This window comes from Enhydra lutris, unplaced genomic scaffold, assembly GCF_002288905.1.
Source record: "Enhydra lutris kenyoni isolate GAN:26980312 unplaced genomic scaffold, ASM228890v2 scaffoldscaffold8, whole genome shotgun sequence".
Lineage (NCBI taxonomy): Eukaryota > Metazoa > Chordata > Mammalia > Carnivora > Mustelidae > Enhydra > Enhydra lutris.
In genome coordinates this window covers 39,991,562-40,012,394 of record NW_019154092.1, presented here as the reverse complement: position 1 = coordinate 40,012,394, position 20,833 = coordinate 39,991,562, and the positions used below count along the sequence as shown (strand labels likewise).

General features: G+C 42.8%; 1 protein-coding gene across 1 annotated transcript in view; it reads right to left on the bottom strand.

Moving 5' to 3' along the window:
* The window catches only part of LOC111142605 (katanin catalytic subunit A1 like 2), a 43,525-nt gene extending 23,016 nt beyond the window's left edge, over positions 1-20,509 (bottom strand). Inside the window, exons 1-9 of the mRNA XM_022495906.1 lie at positions 20,419-20,509; positions 18,821-18,863; positions 15,458-15,575; positions 14,213-14,311; positions 11,834-11,932; positions 11,554-11,631; positions 7,992-8,090; positions 5,984-6,047; positions 5,665-5,783 (exon numbers count right to left, since the gene is read on the bottom strand). Of these exons, the coding sequence (XP_022351614.1) occupies positions 5,665-5,783; positions 5,984-6,047; positions 7,992-8,090; positions 11,554-11,631; positions 11,834-11,932; positions 14,213-14,311; positions 15,458-15,575; positions 18,821-18,863; positions 20,419-20,494 (795 nt within the window). The 5' untranslated portion in view covers positions 20,495-20,509. The remainder of the gene's footprint in view (positions 1-5,664; positions 5,784-5,983; positions 6,048-7,991; positions 8,091-11,553; positions 11,632-11,833; positions 11,933-14,212; positions 14,312-15,457; positions 15,576-18,820; positions 18,864-20,418) is intronic.
* Between the last annotated feature and the right edge of the window lie 324 nt (positions 20,510-20,833).

The following is a 20,833-nucleotide window of genomic DNA, read 5'->3' as shown; positions in this document are numbered from 1 at the left end:
AACAGACATATAAAAACAAAATAAAAAGCTCTAAAGGGAGATGTGGTGGTGATGAAAAAAGTATAAAAAAACTAAACCTTTTTTTTTTTTAACCTTGAAACTGATCTCTTGAGCACCATATACAATTCTTCACTGGTTGATCGGAGAAAGCAGTAGAGATTTAGAAAAGAATAGAGGTTCTTTAATAGGCATAGGGGATTTATTCTCCATGTCACTTAGCACTAGCAAAGCAGCACAGATCAAATAAGAGGAGAAGAGCCCAGAGAAGGCCAGATTGTGGCTTTCGTGAGTAGTGGCAGGTTATCCCTTACAGGTCTCCCTGTCACTGAGCCGGAAATCCCTCACCTTCACCACTGCGTGCACGTGTGATACAACCATGCTCATCCTCAAGTGTTTTCCTTTCACAGAATCCTACTTCATTTGGCCAAGACAGTTGGCTCAGCCTAATGAACTGAGGGAACAGTGTCAATGCTGGGACACACATCACAAATGCCTCTTAGACACTATAGAGACCCTCTCATTAGAAGCCAGCAACTTATTTCACTTATCACCAAAAAAAAAAAAAAAAAAAAAAAGCCCCAATATAACTGATATTAAGGATGTCGCAAAAGCAGCAATCTACCCAATGAAAAGTGGAATATCAGAACTCTTTAATAGAACCACACATGTTTTTAAGGTGCTCCCTAAAGGGCAGAGGGACTGAGAGGCTCGAAAAAAACAAACAACGAGTTGGAAGGAGAACCACATCTGGAGCCCATGTCTCCATATTGACCACACCATTGCTCTTTCCAGTGCCAGAGAATATATAGAATTCCGGGTAAGTGCTCTGGAAGCATTAGTCTAAAATTTTCTAAAGTATTTGGAGGAAGTTAAATCATATGATTGGGGGGCTGGGGAGAGTGTTTAAAGATGTAAGCACCAACAGGTGTGTGCATTTGCTGAAGAGACCACTCAACTATTCAAGAGCATCAATTCCTAAGAGGCAAGAACATTAGGAGGGGAGGGAGGAACATAACCCAAGAGTTCCCTATAAATAACTCTTTAATTGGACTAGAAAGAGAAACAAATGGTAGGAATGTGTCTCTGATTTAGAGGAAAATTCTGAAGGGCTCTCTTTATCTAAAAGCTTCATAGTAAAGATCTTGACAGCATGACCAAGATTTTCCAGATAAGGATCTTTCCAAGAGCTCAGAAAATAACTTCTGAAAGGACAGAAGATGAGATCCTTCAAGGTTAGCAGAGGTTATCTGTTTTCCTCCTGAATCATTTTTTTAAATATCCAAAACCAAAAATGCATTTCACAGAAAATAAGAAAATATAAATATCTTCTAAACGTATAAGAAAATGCTCAAGTTCATTCAGAATTAAATAAATGCATATTTGAGCACTGAAATATTAGTTTCATTATCAGATTGACAAAGATTTTTAAATTTGGGTTCTACACAGTGTTGACCAGGGTGGGAGAAGCAAACATGCACATCACTGATGGGTGTGCAAGCTGGTGTGATGCTGCTGTCAGGCAATTTGGCAATTGGTGATTTTTCATTCTCTCTGACCTAGCAACTTAACTTCAAAGAAATGGTCCTACATTACTACGCATGCAAGGACATGTATATAGTGAGATTGTTTACTGTAGCTTTGTTCATGATAGCAAGAGACTAGAAACAACCTAAATGTCCATTAAGAAAAGTCTGGTTAAATATGTTTTGGTATACTCAGACAAGGAAATGCCATGCGGACTTATAAAAGAACTGTTCTGTCTATAATAGTTTGGAACAATAAACAAGTTATACTGTTGAGTGTGGGAAAAAACCAAAAGGTATAGAAGGGTATTGTGTTCTCCTCTATGATTCTGATGGATTCCTGTGTCATGTTGAGGTCTTTTATCCATTTCAAGTTTATCTTTGTGTATAGTGTAAGAGAATGGTCGCGTTTCATTCTTCTACATATAGCTGTCCAATTTTCCCAGCACCATTTATTGAAGAGACTGTCTTTTTATCCACTATATATTTTTTCCTGCTTTGTCAAAGATTATTTGACCATAGAGTTGAGGGTCCATATCTGGGCTCTCTACTCTGTTCCACTGGTCTATGTGTCTGTTTTTATGCCAGTACCGTGCTGTCTTGGTGATTAGAACATAGGCAGTAACCTCTTCAATATCAGCCACAGCAACTTCTTTCAAGATATATCTCCAAAGGCAAAGGAAACAAAAGCGAAAATGATTTTTTTGGGACTTCATCAAGATCAAAAGCTTCTGCACAGCAAAGGAAACAGTCAACAAAACAAAGAGGCAACCCACGGAATGGGAGAAGATATTTGCAAATGACACTACAGACAAAGGGCTGATATCCAGGATCTGTAAAGAACTCCTCAAACTCAACACACATGAAACAGATAATCACATCAAAAAATGGGCAGAAGACATGAACAGACACTTCTCCAAAGAAGACATACAAATGGCTATCAGACTCATGAAAAAATGTTCATCATCACTAGCCATCAGGGAGATTCAAATCAAAACCACATTGAGATACCACCTTACACCATTAGAATGGCCAAAATTAATAAGACAGTAAACAATGTGTGTTGGAGAGGATGTGGAGAAAGGGGAACCCTCTTACACTGTTGATGGGAAGGCAAGTTGGTGCAGCCACTTTGGAAAACAGTGTGGAGATTCCTTAAGAAATTAAAAATAGAGCTCCCCTATGACCCTGCAATTGCACTACTGGGTATTTACCCCAAAGATACAGATGTAGGAAAGAGAAGGACCATCCATACCCTAATGTTCATAGCAACAATGGCCACGGTTGCCCAACTGTGGAAAGAACCAAGATGCCCTTCAATGGACAAATGGATAAGGAAGATATGGTCCATATATACAATGGAGTATTATGCCTCCATCAGAAAGGATGAATACCCAACTTTTGTATCAACATGGACGGGACTGGAAGAGATTAATGCCAAGTGAAATAAGTCAAGCAGAGAGAGTCAATTATCATATGGTTTCACTTATTTGTGGAGCATAAGAAATAACATGAGGACATGGGGAGATGGAGAGGAGAAGGGATTTGGGCGTGGGAGATGAACCATAAGAGACTATGGACTCTGAAAAACAATCTGAGGGTTTTGAAGGGACAGGGTGGGGGTGGGAGGTTGGGTGAGCCTGGTGGTGGGTATTATGGAGGGCACGTATTGCATGGAGCACTGGGTGTAGTGCATAACAACGAATTCTGGTACACTGAAAAGAAATTAAAAAAATAAAAAATTATACAAAAAAACAAAACAAACAAAAAACTCAGTAAAAGAAGGGTATTGTGTAGTATGTTCCTACTTGTATTTAATAAGGAAGGAGATATGGATGAAGTTGTTGGTCTTAATATAGATACAGATAAATGTTCTAAAAGGCTGCACTAGCAGACTGTAGTAGTTGCCTCTAGGGAGAGGACTCAAGGGTCTATATTCCCTTTTGTACCCTTTTTTCTTCCTAAAAATACTAGTTATTTTTTTTAATATTTATTTATTTATTTTAGAGAAAGAGAGGGAGCATGAGTCGGGGGAAAGGGAGAGAGAGAATCCTTCAGAAGACTCCCTGCTGATTGTGGATCCTGATGTGGGGCTCGATTCCAAGGACCCTGAGATCATGACCTGAGCTGAAATTAAGAGTCAGCCGCTTAACTGACTGAGCCACCCAGGCGCCCCAACACTAGTTTTTATTATTTTTTTTTTTCAAATATATGGTAAAGGAAGGGGAGAACTTGGGGAAGGACTCATTTCCTCACCCTTAGAGTCCTAACAAAATAATACTGAAGCAAAGGATAACTTTAGTTAAATAAAATGTTCACAGAATGGAGAAACCCTGTTAAGTGACTTTTCTGGTTATCCAACATTAAACAAGATAATTCTTTTAGTAGTTTCAGTCTTCGTTAAGAATATTCATAAGAGGGTACTTGGGTGGCTCCATGGGTTAAAACCTCTGCCTTCAGCTCAAGTCATGATCCCAGGGTCCTGGGATCAAGCCCCACATCAGGCTCTCTGCTCTGCTCTTCCTCCTCTCCCTCTGCCTGCCTCTCTGCCTACTTGTGATCTCTGTCCATCAAATAAATAAATAAAATCTTAAAAAAAAAAAAAGAATATTCATAAGAGGGGCAACTGAGTGTCTCAGTCAGTTAAGTGACTGCCTTCTGCTGAGGTCTAGATCCCAGGGTCCTGGGATCAAGTCCCACATCAGGCTCCCTGCTCGGCGAGGAATCTGCTTCTCTGCCTCTCCCACTGCTCATGCTTGCCCTCTCTCTCACTCTCTGTCTCTGAAATAAATGAATAGAATCTTTAAGAAAAAAGAATAGTCATAATATATTTGAATTTATTCTTCTGTTTAGGGGACTCCTGTCCAGGGAATATAATGTAATCTTTCTTTGAGCTTCTTGCAGTGTTTTGTGCTCACAGTTGTAAACACCACTTTTCATGACAGGAGAGAAATCTAAACTGATTCTGGGGGCATCTTGTAAAAGTTTTATTGTTCTTCAGCCCATAGAAATGGAACGTTAAAAAAAGAAAAAGTCTTCACGCTGATGAATATTTTATAGTTAGTTGGATTTTAACTAATTGACATCAAACTAACTAGAATCACATAGAACCCACAAATTAAGGAACAGATGAGTTCCAACCCCACCTTTAGACGGGCACTAAGGGAGACTCAAAGAACAAAGAAACAGATGTCAATGTGGATTTCCACAAATTACAATCGTGAAGCGGTGATAAGAACTGTAAAAACTTACACATTTGAAGTAACTTGAGAAAAGAATTAAAGTAATAAATGATAGGCCATTTTAGGTAAATCAATCCTATAAAAATATTCCATTATGACTTCCAAGGAAGCCATAATATTTTGAAAATGAATCATCCAAGGGAATGTAACTTAAGCATAATATTTTAGAGTAATTTCTTTTCAGAAAATATATAGTATTTACATTGACTTGGTATTGATTACTTTCCAGGCATTCTACAGAATTCAACAGTTTAACAGGATTTCTGAGAAGGACCCACCTTACATTGAGGTGTTAAATCATAAACAGGTATTCTCTTAAGGTGCCAGAAAGTATAGTAAAATTTTATAGTATAAAATTTTATATTATATTTTATATAAAATGTATTTTCTATTTCTCTCCTAAGGAGAGGAAAAAACTGTAAGGCTATGGGGCACTGTGGAGGAAAGTTGCTGAGAGCATCTGAAAAAATATAATTGTTTTTAATTTCTTGATTCTTTCTGAGGGTATCTAGTGCAGGTACTAGCATATGCTAGTCGCTTCTCAATAAATGTTAGCTGAATATACTGCACATGCTTAAAAATAAATGTTTCTTGGAGGAAGAAAAAAAATATTCCACTTCTTAAACAACCTTTGTCCCGGCTTCCATTCCTAAGCTACAGGAATCAAAAAAGCACTGTTGGTCACATCCCCAAAGGAAAGGAGATCATATTTTGCTGATGGGAACAGGATTAATATCCACATATAATAGTCAATCTATCTCCTGGGCTTTTGGTAATCAAAATCCAGGGTAAATTCTAGCATACAAATCACTTAAAAACAAATAAGCTCTAACATCATGTTGAACCACTGTATTCTGTTGGAACTTATTGTAAAAAAATATAAAATCAAGAATTCCTACCCGAACAAGTTTTTCTGAATCCCCTCTCCATTTGCTGACAATGGTAGATGCAGAAATGTTAAAGAAGGTGGTTTTACACTCCGTGGCCACAGCTTTAGCCAGTAAGGTCTTGCCTGTGCCTAGAGACACATGAGGATAAAATGCGAGTGACCCCCTGCACTCCATTCCTCTGCTCACAGATAGAAGTCAGTCTCCCAAGTGGAAAAGGAGGTGGCTACCCAGTGGTCCTTAGCCCCCCCGCCTGAATGAGGACAGACAGGCCAGCTCACCCTCGGCATCCACACTTCATATCAAGACCAAATCAGAAAGATTCCTTTACCTGGAGGACCATACAGCAGTAGACCTTTCCAGGGGGAAAGGATTCCCGTAAACAGCTGCGGATACTATGGAAACAAGGAACAAAGATGAGGTTTGGAATCAGTATGTCAGCCGGCACACCCTCAGCACAGACAAATGAAGGAAGCTGGGGAGAAACACAGCACAACGAGTCGGGTCTTCCTTTTGTTGAGGCTCACTGCTCCTGTTTACATCTTATTTCTCCCCGTTTTACTTTCACACTTATAGCAATGCCCGGCTTAATTTTTGTGGCTTTTAAAAGAGCAGTATTTTTTTTTTTTTTAAGGAAAAGAAAGGCATATGTGGGTACTTTCCTTCTCTGTTACAATAGTTATTTCCTACATACATAACATCATTTCTCCTGGAGTTCTGTGTACAGGGTTATTTGGCAATCTTTGGAATGTTGTGAACCAGGAATGCCCTTTAAGGTAAACACTAAAACCAACCAACAACGGTGTATGCAAATAAAGCACAAAGCTATGGCAAAGCCTGATTTAGAAGTTGGGAACATTTGGTGCTGAATGCCTTGTGAGACACTAACTCCAAATGGGACATGCGTGGACTTCCATATTCCACAAACTTCCATGATTCTCTCCCATTAGTTCAAATCCAGACAGTCGAGGGCAGTAGGTAGAGCTGATAGAGAACAAGGGAGAAGGAAAAACGATAGTAAAATTGTAGGTAGCTCTTGTTTTCTTGCTGATGCTGTTGCCAAACTCTCCATGCCATCACACACAAAGCTTATAACACCATGGAGATGACATATCCAGAGCTCCAATGAGATGTTCCATCCTTTCCCAAAGACTTGTACTGTAGAGCCACTCAGAGGAAAGAGTGAATAAATTTCTACTAAATCTGAATGCCAGTGTATTTCTTACCTCCCATGTCTGAATACAGGAAGAAAAGGTGGGGAGACCATCCAGATTTACTGATTTTTGTCTCATTAGACTAGAAGCAGCCAAAATTTAGGGTCTGCATTCTTATCTCAGTGATAAGAATCAATAGATTATTCAATACAACAAATGTGTTATCTTGACTGCGGGAGATCACAGAAAATGGCCACAAATTAGCTGCAGCTCCTTCCACTAAGAGAGTATATTTCTCCGACACTAGAATCTGGACTTGGCCCTGTGACCTTGGCCAATGAAACATCAGCAAATATAAGAAGAAACTTGAAAATATAGGAACTATAAGAAGAGATGTGAAAAATGCTGCTGGATTGGTACCTGCCCTTTCTCGCTTCTGTCTGGGAAGTCTGTGCCACCGTGGAACAAGACTGGGCCTGCCTGCTGGGGGAGGAGAGGCACATGGACAAGTCTCAGTCATCCTGTCTATGCCAGCTTTCCCAGGCTCCGGCCCAGACTGTCTACCAAATGCACGTTTTGGGGTGGTCTGTTATACAGCCACAGCTATGGGGTACACAGACCTTCTCATCACCACACCTGCAAACCCAACATGGAATGTCTTGTTTTTCTGTTTTCCTTCCTGTTTCATGAACTATTCCGCACAAAGACTTGTCAGGAAAGAGCAGTGAGCATGATACAATGGCGTTCCTGGCCAGTGCCCTGGAAGGGGCTGCCTGGTGTTTACAAAAAGTCAGAAACAGAACCCTAGATGAAGGGGGTCAAGGGGGAGGGGGATCTATAGAAACACAGTGAGAGGCCCTCTCCTACAGGAGGCATTTCTACGATAGTAAGTATAGTTTTAGGGAGGCAGGCTAATTTGAACCAATCTGTAGGAACTGACAAGTCTTAGATCTAAAATGATCACTTGAACAGACCCCGCCTTGACCCAATATGTAACACGATTTCAAACTGCCTGCAGTGGACTGGGCCTTGGTACTTCAGTGTTTAACCAAATACTGTGACACAGCCCAAAAGTTAAGGCGATGACAGAAGAACATCCTGTCCTCTTCCTGATGGGTGCGTGACATACAGTTTGTCCGGTGGACAATGAACAGAAACCACCCCCATGAGGCTTCCCATCCTTACCCTGATAGGGTACACAACAGCCTCCTTGACTAACTGCTTGGCTGCATCGAGTCCAATAATGTCATTCCACTTTATGTTTGGATTATGGAGATAAATGTCCTGCAATGCACATTTGATCATTTTGTTAAAACTAATGTTTTCTTCCACAGCTGTAATAAACAGAGGAGCAGCAGAGTACTTGACTTACAATGGGGCATAAAGTGCTGGTGATAAAAACTCTTCATATTAGATATATGTGTATATATACATGGTAATTACGGGCTAGTTCACCAAAATGGATGCCATGAACACATTCAGTGATTTTTTCCCCCCAAGAGGAGATTGATGAGATAATACGGTACTTTTAAGAGGAAACAAAATCTCCTAACGATGGACTATACCTGTCTTCAGTCAATAGCAAACCATGCTGATTTATGACTGTAATCAAAGAAGCTACAGAATGTGCCTTCAAATTACACTGGCTTTTACTGCAAAACAGAGTTCCGAACCAGTGCCTGGCCTCGCCTGCTCCTTGATCTCGCAAACGCTTTTTTGTGGCCTAAGAGATAATGCTCCTCTGAAACCAATGTCTCCTTTCCCCCAGGGATCTCCCCCCACTTTCCATCAGGAGCAACTGCTTCTACAAAATTCAAGGAAGCCAACAAGCAAGCAAAAGTGAGGTTTGCCCTCTCCTAGTGGAACCCTGTAGCCACCATCCGGGACCATCAATTAAGGCAGCTTTTACTGATAACTAATTTACAGTTTCCAAACTTCAATTCCACAGGACATCTCAGAACAGCCACTCAGGGCCTTTCTCAGTAGGAGCTGTTCCAGGCATAGTGAGTATCAAGAGTCATATCAGAAAAGCCTTCCTTTTAGAAGTCATTTTGAGTGACTGTAGAACAATCTGGTAACTATTTTTATATTCAGTTAATTTTTTTAAAGATCTATTTATGTATTTGAGAGAGTTTGTGTACCTGAATGGGGGAGGGGCAGAGAGAGAGAGAGAATCTTCAAGAAGACTCCCTGCTGAGCGTGGAGACCACCTCAGGGCTCAGTCTTAGGACAGTGAGATTATGACCTGAGCTGAAACCAAGAGTTGGACACTTAACCTAAGCCACCCAGGCACCCCTATATTATCTAATTTTTAAATAATACATAAACATGTTTTAAAATATAAAAGTATGTCTTTTCAGTGCTGGTGAGATGTTATGTCCCCATCCCTGTCCCCTGTCCTCCCACATCCTTTCACCATGGCTGACCACTTTTATTAGTGAAAGTATTCATAGAAGTGATTTTGGTAGTGCCTAATAGGCATGATCCTGTGATACAGCGACAGAGAAAGGACTCCGTCTTCCCCCCCCAAAAAAAAAACAAAAAAACAAAACAAAACAAAAACAAAAAAAACTTGGGAGAGCGCCCCCTATCTTTATATTGTGGATCTGCAGGCTAGCCTACCTCCCACTCACATTCTTTTTTTTCTTTTCTTTTCTTTTTTTTTTAGATTTTATTTATTTATTTGACACAGAGAGACAGCAAGAGCAGGAACACAAGCAGGAACACAGGCAGGGGGAATGGGAGAAGGAAAGCAGGCTTCCCGCCATGCGGAGCTCAACCCCAGGACCCTGGGGTCATGACCCATGCTGAAGGCAGAAGCTTAATGACTGAACCACCCAGGCACCCCCCTCACATTCTTATTACCACAGTTTCTTAGGAAAAGCTTGGCACAGATGGGGGATTCATCTACCTTGGAATTCAAAGCATCCGTAAATCAGAGCAGTATTTCTTGTCCTCGTCTAGAGCTGATATTGAGTTCCACATAGCAGTGTTTAATTCCCTAAAAGGAAGTTCCTCCTTATAGTAACAAAACTTATCAGTCATGAGGTGGTGATCTCCCCATCACTGTAAGCATTCAAGCAGGGACTGGATGACTACTTCCCATGGTACTGTAGAAAAGATGCCAGGTGGGATCATTTTGGGCCAGTTCTACTCTACAACTCTGTCATCACTAGTCATGTTGTCTTTTTGCAGAAACAGTAATGAGACTATTGATTTTTATGGGCATAATTTTTTTTTTCTCTGCTCTCCTTTGCATCCTAATTACCACAGCCTGGCTCCGACCTCATCCTCTCTCACTGGTAATAACTTGAGAGCTGCTCTCCTCATCTCCATTTCTTTGTTCTCCATCCACCACACTGTCATTAGGACAGACTAAAAGCACATTTGAGCATCCCGTTCTCCTGATGGACACCTTTCAAAGATTCCCCATGTCCTACAGGCCACCTCCAACCGTGGGCTAGCACTCACTGTGCCCCTTACCCAGAAACTGTGGCCTCTCTCTGCAGCCTCCTTCCCCACTGCTCCTTGTGGCTCATTCGGCTAAAAGCTGTACAGTTTCGCAGGCATGTTGTTTGACACAGAACCCTCCACCCTCCCTCATGTGCATTTTCATGTGCCTGTCTCTTGTGTATCTTCTTCCCTGATGCTTTCCCTACACTTTGACACAAAATACCCCTCCTTTTGTTCTCCTTACCCATGACATGAGAGACTCTTGTAGGCAAGAACTGTGTCTGATTCAATCATCTTTGTGTTTCCACCCCCCAGCTTGATAGCTAATAGGGACAGGAAGAGCTGCCAAACAGAACAGCCAGAGCTAGGGAACCCTTAATCACTGCAGACAAGCTGTGCATCTTGGAGCATATTAAACATCTCTCTGAGTCTGCCTAGGTTCTAGTCTTTCATTAAATATGAGATTGCTGGATATCAGATAAGTACCCTGTAACTCAGGAAGGTATTCTGTTCCCAAGGAACATGTTCAAAGTCATGTTAGAAAGAGAAGGATAAAGAAATAAAATCCAGCTCAACTGATTCCAGAGCCAGTGTCACTCACCAGGAGACTTCACTGCTTTTAAATTCTGGAGGGTAGGGAGGTAAGTGGGGGGATGGGGTAACTCCGTGATGGGCAGCAGGAAGGCATGTGGTGTGATAAGCACTGGGTGTTACATGCAACTGATGAATTACTGAACTCTACATCTAAAAGTAATGATGTGCTATATGTTGGCTAACTGAATTTAAGTTTTAAAGAAAGAAGAAAATTAAATAAATTCTGGAGGGTAAGCTTAAAAATCAGTAGTCCAGATGATAAGCTCTTTACTACTAATCTTGTTTTTTGTGGAAATTCCCAATTATGAAATCATCAGACTGCCAACATCTGTGTTTCTAGACTTCGACTGTTGAAACCAGACACAGGTGTGCTCTTTCCTTCTCTAAGAGGCTTTCTTTCCTTAACTCTTGGCTCTGCTCTAAAACCTTTCACCTGTCCCTTCCCTTCTAAGTCTTTTTCCCTTTTGGTTTTCTTGGCCTCTGTAGTGAGATGGTGGGCTTTTCGTATTGTAATTTTATGATTCTATAATTTATTTATCATGCATTATTGTGCCTCTAAACAATATGAGTGCCTTTGCAAGTGGGGGCACTTTATAAATAAATGATCATATTTATTGTTATTAATAAAAGAAGCAGCCCACAATGCTCCAGGAGCCCCAATCCGCCTCCGTAAATTTGTGAATTGAATATCAGATCTTACCCGGCTCACCACGGCTGCCAATTCTCGCATCTCACTATTCATGCCAATAAATGCACTCAGAGGTTTCAACAATCGTTCCTGACGGTGGGAACAGAAAGCTTTACATTACAATATTGCTCATAATTTAGAAAGCGAAACGGGGCATGGATCTCGGTGACATAAGTGGTAGCAGGCTGCTGTGACCTTCGATTTGATCTCAGGGTTTCTCTGGACTCAAAATTATCTTTCTGAAGTTTGTCTGGAGGTTGGCAGTTTGCAATGTCGCATCTTAGCCACTTACTGAGGGGTCTGGGTTACAGTCAAAGCTGTTCAAGCCAAGTTCGTTGGTTGCTCCTTTGATGGCATCTGTGAGCAGCCCTCGGAAGTCAACGATTTGGCCCTGAAACGGAGTAATGGTTACTTACACCATTAAGACATGAAAGACTATCCCTAACAGCTCAGCTTCAGTAAATCAAGACACATTTATGTATGTTGGTACGTAGGGCAAACTTAGAGTGAGGCCTTAAAAAGGACCTGCACTAATCATGAATGAGGTGATTTCCTCAAGTTGGACACTCTAGAAAAGAAAATTAAGTTGCAGATAAACCCTTCAGAATGAAGTTGGTTTGAATGAAAACTCACAAGCATTTTTCTGACACAATGCCCTCTGCTTCCTTCCAGGTCTGCCTCCCCTACATCGTCTGGTCCTTTGAAACATCCCACATCCGGGAAGAACCCACTGGCACAAGGGTGACAATAGCTCCCACTTACTGACAGTCGTGTACCTTCTCTACTCAGTAGAGTCCCAGGTTACAAGTGGCTTAAGGCCAGGATTCAAACCCGATGTCTGTCTCCCAACCTCCCTGGGCCCCTCGCCGTCCCCGCAAGGGACAGGCAGAAAGAAAAAGTAAGGATGCGTAAAGAAAACAAACAGCAACAGCAGTAGCCAGCGCGCACGGGTAATGTGCAGACCTCCATGTCATACACCGGGCACGAGGCTAATACTCTCCATTCAAGATATTTAAAGTAGGCACTGATTATTTCCATTTTCCAGAGAAAGAGAAACGAGGCTTGGAAAGATTGAGCAACTTGCCCAAGGTCACACAGCTGGGAAAGTCTGAGCAGGGTTTTGAACCTAGGCAAATTGACTAGTGCCTTTAAGAACAACATGCCTACTAAATTTGTAGGGGGTCCAGGAATGCCGAAGCTAGGGGCCCTAACACGGCCAAGATAGGCCCATTTTGGAGACGGGCCCCTGGCCATATACCCTCATTCAGTTTATGAACATCTGTAGTGCTAGGGAGAAACCCATCTGCATTTTAAGGACACTCTGCTCAGGACACTTCTGCTGGAAAGAGAATTTATGACCAGACTCCTTCAAAGGTTAAGTGCTGGGTTAAATGGTCCCTTCCTTGTGACCTGATCAGAAACGACTATTCATATCAACACGAGATGTTCATGGGAGAAACTAGGGCCACAGAATTACTAGGCCAAAGTGACTCAAAACACAATGACACTGGCAGAGGTAAACCAGGAAGCGTTTCTCCGCGGGAGGCACTGATCTGAACGCATCATCTCCAGCGATCACCCGTATCACCGAGGCCCTTCCAGGGAGCCACTGGAGGCCAGTGAGAGCTCCTTGACTTCAGGGAGATGCTCCCAGCTTCCCCTTCAGGCACACACAGCCAGAGTCTCGTTTACCCAAGAAGAGCTGGCCGGAGCTAAATCCAACCAACGTCCTGTAGTCTGAGAACTTGCCCAGAGAAAGAACGATGGCTCTTACAAGGAGTACAACCCCGGAAGTTACAGTCAAGAGAAATCTGTTGATGTTGATACTGCTTCTTCTCATCCTCAAAGGACATGTGTTAACTGGCCTTTTTCCTCCATCTACCCAGTCTGAGTCTTTTCTGTCTGAGCCGCTCTTATTTATGGATCAAGACATGAGGTTCATTATGAAAGGGGTAGAGCTATCAGGGACAATATCCACCCTGTTTCTTTTTTTTTTTTTTAAGATTTTATTTATTTATTAGACAGAGATCACAAGCAGGCAGAGAGGCAGGCAGAGAGAGAGGGGGGAAGTAGGCTCACGACCAAGAAGAGAACCCGAAGCGGGGCTCGATCCCAGGACCCTGGGATCATGACCTGAGCCGAAGGCAGAGGCTTTAACCCACTGAGCCACCCAGGTGCCCCTATCTACCCTATTTCAACTGAGGTTTCATGGCTCACATGAAATGACACTCAAGCCTAGAGCCACACCTCCAGGGAGGAAAAGGGCCACCACTAGTCAGGTACCACACACAAAGGAAGAGAAGGATGTGTGCACCACCATAACTCCTTCAATAACCCAGAACACCGACGTTTCCCATTTCAGTCCCAGGACGTTTAAGCTGACCGTGACGTTAGAAGCCGTCGCTGCCAAACCCCTGAGCTTACAAATAGGGAGACTTGAGCTTCTTAGAGATGGGGCCATTCCTTCAAGACCATTCATCCAGAAAGGAGATTCAGACCAGAACCCCAGGGCTCAACCCCTCAGCCAGTGCTCTCCTCAGCTCACCTCACACCCAGGCTCTGACCATTCTGTATTAGCTTTTCTATTTGACAACGATAACATTTTTTATTTTCGTTTTTAGAAAGAAAAGCAATTTCCCATTTTGGTGCTATGTTCATGAATTCTACTTACTTTTTGTGGGCGGACGTTTTCTTCTCCACTGCCTTTGTTGATTCCTGATATGCTCAAGCCAAAGTCAGCACTCTCCGCGTGGGGATTATTGACAGCCTCCTGAAGAAAGAGGAAGACAACGAGAAGTCAGCCGTGGAAAGAAGTGACGGATGCTAGTGGAAACTGCCCATTCCATCGTCCAAAATTCACACATTGGCTCTCAGTTCAGTGAAAGGAAACCCTGTGTGTAATTGGGCCACTTCTGTGTAGTCCCAGCAAGACGAATTTACTCCCTGGCTGAGCCGTGTGGGAAGGGCTGTCAGTGGAAGCCATGGGTTCCAAGCAGCTTTTCCAGTGAAGGAAACCATATGGTGCCTCAACCCAGACCCACTCACTGACTTTTCTCTTGTGACCAGAGGTGTGTGATGCGGGAGGGGCTGAGTTTAGAGATGGAGCAGAGTTGATATTCAACCCTCCACCTGTGGAATTCTCCTGCCCCATCTCACCCCCCCCCTTCCCCCTGAGGCAGATTACACTGGCCAGGAGTGTACAACCTCTTTAAGAGGGAGAGATTCCTTCCGACAACTGAATTTCATGATTAAACGCCTTTCTATCCCACCGGGCATCTCTGACAGCCATTCTTGCCATTCCTTTTCACAATTTCACTAGGTTTTCTTTCCTCTGAAACCTGGTATGTTTGTCTGAACCCAAGAGCTTCTAGGTATGGATCCCCTGAGTCAGGAGCCATTGATCTCACCCACCTGTTGGGCTCTTGCCTTTTGCTCCCCACCCTGTTCCTGAGATCGTCCAGTGTGGAGGTCCGGAGGGGGACCGACCATGTGTACTTTGGAGAAGCCCATGGAAAGGAGGAGCCATTCCTGACTAATCTTTGGCCTCATCCTGGATGTGCTTTGGGACAGGAAGACTTGTAACCTACAGTTACCTCAAATGGGATGATTGAGCATTGTAGCAACCAGGATCCCTGCTCTTTCTGGGTCCAGGGCTCACCCCTCAAAGCCTGTCATCCAGGACTCTGACCGGGGGGTAAAGCTAAGGGGAGGAAGGAGACCTCCCACTCAAATTAGAAGGCATTAGGAAGACTAGAGATTTGCCTGTGGTTTTAATCCAGAAGAAAATCTACAATTTAACACAATCACACAGCATTTTAAAAACATACGTCCTTGAATAAATAAACGTGACTTTTTTTCTTGGAGCAATTTCTCAGCCACCTGCAATTTTACCAACACCAAGCAAAGCTGTCCAGACCTGTTTAGGATGCTCCTTATGGAGGGATTTGGCATCCCCCGATTTCCCCGCTGTGGTTCTGGACCGTGGCCTCTGCTGACTGATCTTGGGAAGATTTTGACAGCTGTCGCTCATCACTCTAGGGGAGGGAACAAAGATCTTGGAGGAAATTATCTTAACCACTTAATTTGAGATAACTAAACAACTTGTGTAGCACCTTAAAAAAAAAAAAAAAGCATTCGGCATATGTACCCCAGTTGGGGCCTCCATCTGCTCTGTCCTCCCACCCCATCCATCCTGGCTCTGGCTTGCTCCAGTCTACCCCTTGGGGTCCTCCAAGACCAGGCTAGAGTGTCCACCTCCTCCCAGAGACCCCTGACCTCCTCTTCCTTTCCCCACATGCCACCCAACTCCAGCCCTTCTGCACATAGCTCTGTATTTCAAGAACACATGGCTTCACAAGCATTTCTCCAACATTCCCACTTTCCTTAAAGAACAGTAGCAGACCAAGGGGCAGGTTGTGGGGAGATAAGAGAAAGCCTAGGGATTTGCCAGTGGTTTTGATCTGGTGTGCGGGGTGTACCTAGAGGGGATTTGTGGAAGGGAAGCAGACCTTACCTCATCTCTTTTGTCACGGATCTTCATATTTGCAAAACAAATGTTCACCAAATATTGTTCACTTAAAGCAAAACAAATCAACGGGGCTGGAAATTCAGATAGTGGCTGCCTCTGGTGGAGATGGGGAGTATTGGCTGGAAAGGGAACCTATTAGGAGGCGGGGGGTGCTGGGGTGTGGCACTTACAAGAGTATATATGGGTTTGACAGCATGTATGTGTATATATGTGTTGCATGGCATATATGTTATATGTTTTACCTACCTCAATGCAAAAGTAAAATAAATTTGTACACGAGGTCCTCACCATGAGACCTAAAATTCAATACTGGAATATTGTTGGATAGGAGATGGAATCAGAGAGAGGCAGGATGCGTGGAGGGCACCACATGAACCCCATAGCAGAAGTTGTTTCGTTTTCTCAGTTCCTTTGTCCTTAGACGTGAGATGTGTTTGCAGGAGTTTCACTGGAAGCGTGTCTCCCATGTACTAAGGGGTCTCAGAGAGCAGCTATTTCTCCATGTCTTTGCGAGAAAGAAAAAGTTGTTTGTGTCTAATGTAAACAGGTGTTTGGCCAGCAAGACTGCCCATGCCAATGATACCCCCAGTGTCCATACGCGATGACCCCAGGGTTAACCCACAGGGGTGAGCGTCGTAAGAGGTGTACGGCATTTGTTTTTCATCTGTAAATTAGGAATAAAAATGCCTGTCCCTCGGGCCTTTCGCTGGCACAAAAATGAAATTATCTAGGAAATGAATACCAAACATTTTATAAGTGTAAACCCTTATTAATAGCATTGATTTAAATGAAGTGAGGTCATATATATATATATATATATATATATATATATATATATATATACACATACATACATATATACACTGAAACTTGCCTAACGTCATTGCAGGGCTGGCAGGGAACTGGGAGTCTGATTCCCCACTCTGATTTCCCTTTAGAGGCAACTGATTCACAAATTTGCTTTAACACAATCAAAGACAAGTGCTTAATGTACAGAGCAGCATGATTCCTTTCCTGTCAGCTCTAACGATTGTAGAATTCTTCCTAATATGAAACCAGACTCACCCTACTGTAACTTTATTTGCCACTCCCAGGTGTGCCCTGTGGAATTCTACAAAGAAGGCTCAATCCTCTTTAGAGAGTGAAGACTGGTACCGTGTTGTTCTAGGGGTAGCTCCTCCCCAAGTCTTCCATTCTTCAAGCTAAACATCACCAGCTGCTCCAATCGTTTTTAAGACTAACCCTACCTCCTAGAGTCATCCTCATCCTGGTCACTTTCCCTTTGTCCACTGTCTTCTGACCAGAACAGAGTCACCTCCCACTCTGTGGACACTGCATTTCCACTGAGGCCGAGATCACACGGGCAATCACATCACTCTGCTGACTCACACCGCGTCTGTTATTAATTCCAATTTCTAGGTCTCTGATTTTGTAATGAAGGAGTTATTTGTCTTAATCTTTGGTTAGAGCTTATACCTTATTTTGTTAAATTTCATCTTGTTATTTTGGGCCCATCTTCCAAATTGTCAAGATTTTTTTGGCATCCTAATTCTGTTACCCATCCCATGAAATAACCATACCTCCCCTGGGTCATGGGCAAATCGGTACACTGGGAGCTTGCTCTCTGGTGTGAGATGCGCAAATTAGGAAAAGGTACTTTCATTTGTTAATGGCTAGTCTCATGACACAACCTCTCATTGCAATAGCTGTCTTCAATTATAAAATTATAAACAGCATTCATTACTTTCCTAATTATCCTTCCTGACTCCAGCCATTTGCCGGCTGACCTCTATGGTTGCCGTGTACAAACACTTACTCAGAGAGGAGCTGAAGACACCTAAGCTGTCAAGCTCCATCCCTAAAGAGAAGCAAAGTGCTCAGAAGACACTTGCTCATGGAATGTTCTGCCACATAGGGAATGCTGGGGAAGTTCCAGGCATGAGCGGCTGGCTGGAAAATAATCAGAATCCAAATGCATGCCAAAGCTGGCCCCTTAAAATGCTCCTCACCATTTCTGTTCAAAAGTAATTATCGGGGGCGCTGGGTGGCTCAGTCAGTTAAGCCTCTGCCTTTGGCTCAGGTCATGATCCCAGGGTCCTGGGATGGAGCCGCGCATCAGCCTTCCTGCTCAGCGGGAGCCTGCTTCCCCCCTCCCTCTGTCTGCTGCTCCCCCTGCTTGTGTCATTCTCTGTTTGTCAAATAAATAAAATCTTAAAAAAGTAGTTATCTTTCATTGTCAGAGTCTGACTAGCTTTATGGAAACTATAAATAAAAGGATAACACTTTGATCAAAACAATAAAACCGTTCCCAAAGAAGAGCACAAAGCAAAGGTAGCCTCAGGCAGAACATTACTGAGAGTATTATCATGAAGCATGCATGGGGCCCTCTATATGTGGGGACCTCACTTTGGGTCAGAAACTTGCTCCAAGCTGGTGAGTAGCAGAGCCAGGAATTGAACCTGGATCTTTTCATCTCTGAGGTCTGTACTCCTTATGAGGAGCACAGAGCCTGGAAAGAGCACCAATGAACTCAGTTAACTGTGATAAAACCAGGAGAACCAACAGACAGTGACCCATATCCTGGACACCTGTAACGTGAGGAGAACCCATGGCTGGGCCCACCAAGGTCACATGACCATAGTCTGCAATTGCTGGTAGACAGACATGGAGCTGAGCTGGAGAATCTTCTGGAAAGGGATCCCACAAACTCCTAGAGTTGGGTTGGCCAAGACGAATTACCATTCATTTTACCTTCTGGTCTTCCCTCCACTTCTTTGTGGTAAATTATTTTCCACTGTGGCAAAACAAATATTGCGAGAAAAAGGAAAGTTAATTTTTAAGAGAAAGTGATTTGTCAGTAATGTTTGTCCTCTCACATTGTTCTTAAAATTTGTGTTACAGCCTTGTAGAATCTGGGCGGTCAAAGCTATTCTCACGTAGAAAGAAGTGAAACTACCAGCAAAGAGAAAGAAGCCCATGTTTGCCAAGAATTTCCACACAGAGGAGGACCCCAAAGCCCTCAGATATGAAACATGTTGGAAACCATGAACCTGGTGGCGACCTCAGTGTGGGCCAGGTGGCAATAATCATTTCAAGTTTTCATGAACTTGACACCATTTTGCTGTGGTCTGTGGGACACCAGGGCAATTCATGGAGACTTATTAGTTGTACTCTGCCAATTTATCTTAAAATAAACACACTGTGCCCAGTATCCCAGGAGACTATGGTTCCAAGTTAGATCAGAACAGAAATCTAGCGGCGCCTGGGTGGCTCAGTGGGTTAAAGCCTCTGCCTTCGGCTCAGGTCATGATCTCAGGGTCCTGGGATCGAGTCCCGCATCGGGCTCTCTGCTCAGCAGGGAGCCTGCTTCCTTCTCTCTCTCTGCCTGCCTCTCTGCCTACCTGCGATCTCTATCTGTCAAATAAATAAATAAAACCTTAAAAAAAAAAGAAAAAAATAAAAAAAGAACAGAAATCTAGAGAGTAGATTGTGACAGTGATAGTCTTGGTGGCTCAGTGGTTAGGCATCAGTGTTTTCTCTGCCAAAACCCAGATCCAACACCCAGCCAAGGACTTGGGAACTCTGAACGTGGCACTGGAAAGGAACTCACATAAAATATCCCCTCCAGCTAGGAGAATCGCCCCCGGCTATTTTTAATTGACATTCCTCTCAGTTTCCTGGTCCCCACATGAAATGTTAAAGTCTGTGGCTTAACAAGTGCCTTGTAAACAGGACAATGATCTCCCTTGGTTTATAATTACTTCCCCCACTTACAGACTTCTAAGTCAATGTTACTACAGAACATAGGGCCCTCACTTTACATCTTTCCTCCAGCCATCCTCCTTGACTACTAACCTATATGGGTCTTTACATTCTATTGATCATTATCTGGATTGATGGCTTTCAAAAGCATTTCATTATCTATACATGAGCTATTAGGTTCACCAATACTCATTTTCATGTTATTTTCAAGATAGATAATAGGTCTTCCTAACAATAACAACAAAAAGGTCTTCTGTCATTTATCCTCTTCCAACAGCTCTTTTTCATCTCTAAAGAAATGAAAGTAGTGTTGGTTTTCTAAAAAGTACCTGTAATATACTGGGGTTGTGCTCTCCTTGTCCTAAAATATTCATTCCTTGAACAAATAGCAGCATGGCTATAGGGACGTCACGGCCCAGACAATCACACTGACGTTATCTGTATAGGATCTACTAGAGGCTACATGGTCTTTCTGGTCTATTCTTTCAGTGCAGGGTGGCTGTAGCATCCATCTGGGGATACAATGAGGAAGAAACACCAATCTTAAAGATGAGAGAAAACCTTATTTCTAGAAAATAGCCATGTACCTGTGTCTAATGATTCCTTTTTGACAATTTTGGGATATTTCTGAAATTTTACAAAATAGTAGCTCTCATATTCCATCAAAATAGTTTCAAGGTCAACGTTGTCGCAAACTTCAAAGCGTCGTAACCCCAGTTTAGTTTCTTGCTCCAAAGCATTGGCTGCATCGATGTATCTGGCCATTTCACAGAAGAAAAAAGCAAAACAAAAGAATTAACTCTGGGTGAAATGAATAAAGGCAAACAGGCACGACAAGTCTAAACATGTTCAATACAAATAGTAAGTTTAGGTTAAATAGTACATTAGATGACAATAGGATACGTGATGTTCACCTATAGAGTAAGAAGCCCCACATACGGTAAGGATATGCACGTAGTGTTTTTCAAAGCAGTTGCCTCGGGAAGTTACATACTTACTCTA